The 8,257-nt window shown below is 36.3% G+C and overlaps 1 protein-coding gene across 3 annotated transcripts in view; it reads right to left on the reverse strand.

The window, feature by feature from the left end:
* Cdh11 (cadherin 11) overlaps window positions 1-8,257 on the reverse strand; it is a 155,312-nt gene that overhangs the window by 42,864 nt on the left and 104,191 nt on the right. For all 3 annotated transcript variants that reach the window (XM_031341050.1, XM_031341048.1, XM_031341049.1), the window contains 2 exons: window positions 4,620-4,914; window positions 1,687-1,806 (listed from right to left, as the gene is read on the reverse strand). In XM_031341050.1, the coding sequence (XP_031196910.1) occupies window positions 1,687-1,806; window positions 4,620-4,914 (415 nt within the window). The remainder of the gene's footprint in view (window positions 1-1,686; window positions 1,807-4,619; window positions 4,915-8,257) is intronic.

Raw genomic sequence — 8,257 nt, forward strand, 5'->3', positions numbered from 1 at the left:
AAAAAAGAAACATCTCTAAAGGGCTGTAGAGATGGCTCAGCAGTTGAGAGCACTGACTGCTCTTCCAGAGGTTCTTAGTTCAATTCCCAGCAACCGCATGGTGGCTCACAACCATCTGTAGTAGGATCTGATGCACTCTTCTAGTGTGTGTCTGAAGACAGCTGCAGTGTTCTCATATAAATAAAAACTAAATAAATCGTAGGAAAAAAATAAAAGAAACATCTCTACAGATCATACTAAGTTTACAGAGGAGGCATAAACTTTTTGAACACATTAAATGCTACTATTAATTTTTTGAGTGAGTGAACTAACGAGTTAGAAAGATGAGCAAAACTTGTGCAAAGATTCAGTTGACAACCTCCTAATACTGAAAAATAGGATAAATTTAGGATTGAATTATTTATGACCTCTGTATATTAAAATATGGTGTTCATAAAATACATACTTATTTACATCTCTAGGGATCATATCATAAGTTTTTACACTCAGCGAATAAAGTAATATTTGTAGTGTAAATACAAAGAGCAAGGAGGAAGTGTTGGGCTTCACTGAGCCCAGGCTTTTGTTTTGTTGTTTTTTTTTCGAGACAGGGTTTCTCTGTACAGCCCTGGCTGTCTTGGAACTCATTCTGATGACCAGACTGGCCTCGAAGTCAGAAATCTGACTGCCTTTGCTTCCCAAGTGTTGGGATTAGAGGTGTGCGCCACCACCGCCCTGCTCTGAGCCCAGTCTTGAGATGTTTCTTTGCAATACCCTAGAACTTGTGAGACATCCTTTTCCTTATCAGTTAGTTCCGTGGGTTCCAAATGTTAGTCCCTTAGCCTTCATTCCCTGAGACAAAGAAGACTAGAGTTTTTACTATTTCCAATAGCTAGATGAAATCCCACATTTATCCTTAGTTTACCTAAAGACTAATAGCAAAGAGCTCTACGAAACCATAGACAATAACTCCACAAGTTGTTGTTTGAAGCAAGGTGATGAAAATGAATTAATATATAAGTAGGTGAGAGTTAAGCAAGCAAATAAAAATATCAAATTAGGAATTTATGTAAAAGTTGCAAATTGTATGAAAACCTCTTACAAAAGTACAGAACATATTATGTGGAAAGGAAAAGTATAATACAGCAGAAGAGCAATTTTATAGGACTGCAATGTTTATTCTTGTTGACAATCACATTTAGTATAAACGAAGTGAAACATTGTTTTAGCTTTTGTTGTATATTGACTCACTTTATTGGCCTGCTCTTTAGGTTCCTTTGGGAACCTATGTTCACAGCAGGAGATTGAGAATGTGCTGGATATTCTAGTAAGGTGAACATTAACAGTTTCTCCTGACACTTCTTAGTTTACCCAGTGGTCTTCCAAGGATGTTTTGAACGCTAACACTATTTTGTAACAATCTTCGGACTTTTTAATATAGATACACAATTCAAAACATTTCCAATTCATTCATTGAATTTTAAATATTTGTAATCATGATCCAAGACACTAATAAAAGTGTATGACTCCATTCACCCATATGCACAGCACATACATAGGCTGCCTAGTCCTCATCCTAACTCTGCAAGTGGCCCTTTAGTTCCATTTTAATTTAAGGGATTTTAGAGCCAAAGCAGTAAATGAGCACGCATAGATTCCTTATTTAAAATAAGTCATGACTTACATAGACAATGCAATCTACTATACCTGTTTGGGCCTCCACTGAGAAATAGGGTTGTCCTTCAAGGATACTATACACTAACTTGGCACTATTTCCGTAGGTGGGATCATCTGCATCAGAGGCTGTCACTTGGATTACTGATGTTCCTAAATAAAGGGGGAGAGGCGAAGTAATTAGCAACATCCAGTAAACTTTTCAAATGTCATTGCTCTTTACAGAATTTCGTTTCAAATTAAGTCCTGAAATGAAGCTCACAATTACTCAGTATGGTTTTATTGTCCTATAATTCAAATGCAGAGCATTCTTCTCCCTACCTTTCTTCCCTTTCTAGTTCCCTTCTTCCATGTCTGTTTTTATTGTCATGGTCAAACAAAGGTTTAAGACTAAACTTTCTACTTTCACAGTTCTTCCTGGTTCGTTTGATAGTTAAAATAATAATATGAACACTCTTGTCAAATATTCCTAGAACCATGTGAAGGAAATGTTCAGTATATCACATGATTAAATAAAAATCTTTCCAGAGGGTGTGATAAATGATAATTAATGAAGAATTGCTTTTCATGAAAGGATAAAGGGCACTTTCCCATCTGTAACAATGAACATATCATTTTATTGTTGCTTTGCATGGAATAAAATTACTGCTAATACTAAATTTTAATTAATTTGTGGCTATAAATATTATATAGAATGCTGTTCCAAACTGTCATGAAAATTACATGGTTCCTTCTCTATGGGGGCATGTCACAGAAATATCAGTGAGGGATCAATAGGATCTAAGATATATTCCTAGGTCAGAAGAAGTGGAAATCAGGGGATAAAGGAATGGGCTGCCTTTTTTTTCTTTATAAGCTCTGTTGTCACAATAAGTATCTCAGAGATGGCATGTTGAGCTTCAGTGTAGAGAAGGAAGGAGGGAAGAGGCAATTATCCAGGATGCCTCTGTCAGGCACTCTTTGAGGTAAATTCCAGGTAAAGTGCCATCATTCTCTGCTGGACATTTTGGCATCTATTTTACTTTGGGAAGTTTTGGGATGAGAAATATGACATCTTAAAATCTCTTTTTTATGTTGTTTATTGTCACAGCTGGGAGTCTAACTTGCTGGGAAATCTAGCAAGAATAAAGCCCATGTTTCTCCTTTGACATTTCAACAGAAGAGTGAGAGGGAGGCCCTCCTGGCAGGGTACAGAACCTGTTTACACAACTTCCTAGGGTTTTTCTGTGACTTCTATGAGAAACCCAAGATAATGTTCACTCTTTCAAAATCGATTTTCCATGCCCACTGTCATTTGTGAACTTCTTCCTACAAGGCAGAGAATACTGTAGAAAATGGGCTATACCAGAGAAAGACTTCATAGAATGTCTAAGAAAGACACAAATCTTAGTGATTTCATGAAATTCTAAAAATTTTGCAAAGCAGTTGTCAAATATTTCTATTTGACCTATATACTCAGAACTCATCAGTAACTATTATCTTGATTTCATAAATTAGGAAGGGATACAAAGGATCCCTGGTTCACGTAGCTTTCTGATGACAGAACAACAGAGACAATAATTTCATATGATAGAGTAGAAAGTTTGAGCACTGCCTTGGACCCCAAAGTGTCCTGTAAAGAGCAAAAGTCCACCTGGGTTATCAGGTTGGATGCCTATCTTCTTGCATCCTTTCTCATTAGAATTCATATCTAAGGATACAGTAGTCAAGAGACTGAACAAGAACATGTACAGGGAAGGAAGGCGATGATGACTCAAGCTGGTTTTATTTGTTTGTTTGTTTCAGAAAAGAAGCTCTTAGTAGACCTGAAGGGTAAAGGCATTTCTGTCACAAGCGGCTCCACACAGAGACTGGAAATCCCTCAGAGCTCTAAAGTCACAGCTGACTCTCTTGAATAAACTAATCTTTATATTCAGTGTTTGGTTTTTCTCTCATTCTTAAAACAACAATCTACCCCTGATGACTTTTAGATTCACTCAGGGTCAATGGAACAGATTCACTCAAAAGACCACATTCTAGACATTCAAACAGAAGTGACACCAGGAGGCAGATATTAGAGTTCCATCTTTAAGAAAAGCAATATGTCTTGAAGTATATTTGAAATAATCAGCTAGTGGCAGCCTTATATGCATTTTGGGTGAATTTAGTAACACAAGTGACCCTGGACTAATTAGTTAATCTGTTTCTGCTTCGGTTTCTCATTTATACACGACCAACTGGAATGAATGCTTTGCAAAGTTTAATCATGGCCAAGTTAAACACGCCGAGGTGTGTTCACAATCAATTAACAGGAAGCCCAAAGCAGCAAACATTATCATTGCTATTACTTATTTGACATCAGTACCCTAGTGATTGGATGAGTATAATCATTGCTCTTTGAAGTCTGGAAATTTTTACTCCTTTTCTACAGAGGAAGAGAGGATATTAAATGGTGTCACTTCACACAGCTGAACATGATGACTCAGGATTTGCTAAACTGAATCTCATTCTTCCCCCTTCCAACCTTCCTAGTTAATAGGAAGTTAATAGTTGACTTTACAGCTTCAAGTCTGTTATAAACATTTGAAAATCTGAGTCTCTGTATCTATATCTGTTTCATGCACTTTTCCTGAGAGGCCTTTCCTTTCTGTTTGTTTCTTTTGTTCAATGTCTTAGTTTTTTTTTTTTAATCTTATATTTACTTTTCTTATTATCTTTTAGAAATCTGATTGTTTACTACTGAGAAACAGAAGGAGGGTAGATCTGGATGGATGAGGGTGAGTGGAGCAACTGGGAAGTGTGGACAGAGAGGGAACCATAATCATGATATATTATGTAAGGAAAAAGCTATTTTAATTTGAAAAAACCAACAAGGGCATTTTGCAAAGAAACACAAGACCAGGTTCCTAGGTTGCAGGGCCAGCACCAGCCTGCCAGCTTGCAGAGATACCAAATAGAAGTAGAACAGGTGACTCTTACTTACGTACCCACATTGGACCTCTCAGGCACATTGGCGTGATAGGTTTCATGCAGAAACTCTGGAGGGTTGTCATTAATGTCCTGGACCTTAACAATGAATTCTGAAGGTGGTTCCAGTGGCCTGTTGGTGTCTCTGTCCACCGCCTGAGCCATCAGTGTGTACTGGGCCCTCTCCTCTCGGTCCAGTGTCTTGGTGGCATGAATGTTCCCTGATTTGTCATCAATCACAAAAATGGTTCCCGCTCCTTCACCTGAGAGAATGTATTTAATGTTTCCATCACCAGAGTCAATATCAGAATGAAGCTAGAAAACAAAAAAGAAGAGAAAAGAAAGAAAGAAAACAGGATTTGTAATTTCATGAGGAACATAATAAAAACACATAGGCTGTAAGTTATGCTATGTACAAATGTGTGCACAAACATACAGTCACACACATATCATGAGACAAAGTGATTTCCATCATCATTTTCTGATTAGAGAAATGGAGTCTTGGATGAGGCTGATGTATGTGCAAATGTTTAATTCTGAGGTTCATGCTCTTCCTTTCTTATTCTCCCTCTTTGACTATACATATGTATGCATACAAAATATATACATGCACATATGCTTCAATAGCTATTTGGAAAGAAATGCATGTATATATTTCAAAAAGATGTAAGCATGAATTTATGCAGCATATTTATTTTCAGTGTTTACTCCCATTTCATCACCTTCCTCAGCTATGAATCACCTTTTTGCCAGTTTCTGATGACTCCTTTATAAGATAGTGATCCAAGCCTAGACATATACAAACTTATCTCCACAGACTCTTAAATGCTCTTTGCTTAATTTTTCATTGTACAGGGCTATAGGTTGTATATTATACTTGTAGATTCCTCTAATTATAACTTCTGCAGTTCTTTCAACATCGAGGTACAAAGTGCTTCCTTATCCACCATGTGATATTAATACAATTTTTGCAGAGATCCTCTTCAAAGGACACTTGTATTGTACAGGCATTTGCTACTACAAAGCCTTCAACAAATCAGACTTTCCTAGATCTACTGTCTTGCATTCAGTGTCTAATTTTTGGAGCTATTATCTTCTTGGGAGAAGAATCTCTTATGACCCTATGATCATAGAGGACAGTGGTGTGAAGTGATAAACATGTTGTCCCCAGACCTTTGAAAGAACTTCCAATATCCTTGGGATTTTCATGTTTTCCAGACAGCCTATAGACAAGATGATTTTTGCCTAAATCTGTATTTGCTGGTGTCAAGAATCTACTATGGTCTTTTAGCCACCATTTCTACCAGCAGCTCTGCCCAAATTCTGCTTGATATTTCAGAACCCAAGCCTGCCAAAAGCTTCACTGATTTTCCTGCAGCACTAAAGCCTATGCACATACTTTCTGTCCTCATAATTTCTGAGTTCCTTAACCTCTTTTATATGAATGCTATTTAAATTGTTATCTGAAATTGTTATATGGTTTGAAATAATTTATATATTAATATATGAATGCTATTATATGAATGATATTTTCATTGCCTTATAGTATTGAAAATTAGCTAAAAGGTTTGAAAATGTTCATTGATTAAACCTGTTATGTATGGAAATTCAGCAAAATAAAACAAAGAAGTAAATAAAAAGTTATAATCAAGCATTTACTACAATAAAGATTGTTACTAATTTTTATTTAATATTAATGGCTTTAATAATTTATAAGTATCATTACTGTCAGTAAATTTTCTATCATTATTATGAAACCAAGGCCTACTCAGTTTTCTAGAGGTTCACAAAAAAAGCCTGAATATATTACTTTTTAAAATATTTGTACCATTTAAATTTTCTAAATATATTTAATTATTTGTAGAGTTTTGGTGAAACTCCAAAAATTTCATCTCCAACGTGGATACATAGGCATAATCTACCACAAACATTTGGGTTGTGGACACCAGGGCTTCTGGGGCAGGGACAGTTAAAAAACTTTGCTTCTGAAATGTAAGAAAAATAATCCATCATTTTAATGCAATATGACTGATGTAATTCTTAAGAGTTTGTCCATTTGTGGAAGGAAATAGGAAGGTACTTGACTGGTTTCAGTGAACAAATAGAATATCCACAACCTTCACACCGTTTACTTCATGGCCTGTGTTCCCTCTCCTATCCAGCCTGGGATTGTAGTGTTTTTTCGTTCCCAATGCTTCATGTATCTAACTTTTCATGTATCAAAAGTTAGAGGTTAACTCCCATGAACAAGAAACGAAGATGTAAATATAAATGTCAAGGTACTGAAAGTTTCGGAGAGTCTTCATGCATTACATATGAAAACATAAAGAGGCATTTCATAACTAGCCATGGAGCTAACATTTTTACCAAGCATCCTGCTTATCCTGTTTCCACTTTGCTTCTCCTCCCTCCAAGCGTTAAAAGTTGGATATGTCTTCCCTAGTTTTCCTCTGTCACAAAGATGATCTATTGTTCTGACAATACTATTTATTAGGCTCCACACAAAAAGCAGTTTGGGGACACAGCAAGTGCTACCAAGGGTCCAGTTGCTGAGGCATGCACAGCCAGTTCCCGACTCCAAAGACTGATTGCTTCTCTCTTTGCACAGCACAGCATGACACAGGCTGAATTTCCTACATGAAAACTGTAAGTCTTTTGTGCTTTGCCAAATTCTACCTTTTCAGGGAATTTTCAAGCATTCAACCTTGAATGTCACCATTCAAAGATTGTTAGCGAACAAGCCAACTATTCCTCCTACTTAAGCAGGAACCGTTTTAGCACCATTTCAAAAGGAAGATTTTGCCACATCTAAGCAGGCACATGGGAACACACACACACACACACACACACACACGCGTGCACGTACACACACTCCATCCAACTAAGACTCTTTTCAGGAACCTTACCTCCTCCAAGTCTAAACACACACTGCCCCCCACTGAGACAGTGACCTAGCAGAGGGTCATTTTCTCAGAGCAATCCAATGCTCAGCTCTTCCCATTGCTAGGGCCCTGCTTTACTGCAGCTGTCCTTCTCTGCTCCCTTTCTGCGGACACAGCACAGCTCTTCAGTTACAGGATTCTGCTGGTCAATTATTTTTCCATACTTCCATTTTATCAAGGCTACTTTTACATCTTTTTCACTATATGTACACATGAATGAAATTATTTAGTATATTATTTCTAAAAAACATATTTCTAATTCTAAGTTATGTTGAGATTATCGTGAACATTTGCTTGCTGAGTATAAAAATAAAAAAAAAATAAATAAATGGCATCAGGACAGCCAGGGGTATACAGAAAAACACTCTCTAGAAAAATCTCAAAAAACCAAAAAAATATGTATATATATATATATATATATATATATATATATATATATATATATATATGGACTTCTATTTCATATCAAAAAAACAATGATGATAACTTTGTTGACATCCTTGGGGTTCAAAAATGGATATCTTTTATCATCTGTCCTTGCATTTCTCTGTGTGGAAGTGTTGAATCAGTTCTGTTTAACTTGAAGGGCAGGGGTTATTGGATATTTGCCTCTATTTTTCATAGGAGTTAAGGATATAAATTGAATTTCATTTCCTTCACATTATATCTTTCTTTTTTCTTGCTTAAATTATTAAGTGACTGCCTCTTTTTTTTTT

This window comes from Mastomys coucha, unplaced genomic scaffold (genome assembly GCF_008632895.1).
Source record: "Mastomys coucha isolate ucsf_1 unplaced genomic scaffold, UCSF_Mcou_1 pScaffold22, whole genome shotgun sequence".
NCBI classification, from domain to species: Eukaryota; Metazoa; Chordata; class Mammalia; order Rodentia; family Muridae; genus Mastomys; species Mastomys coucha.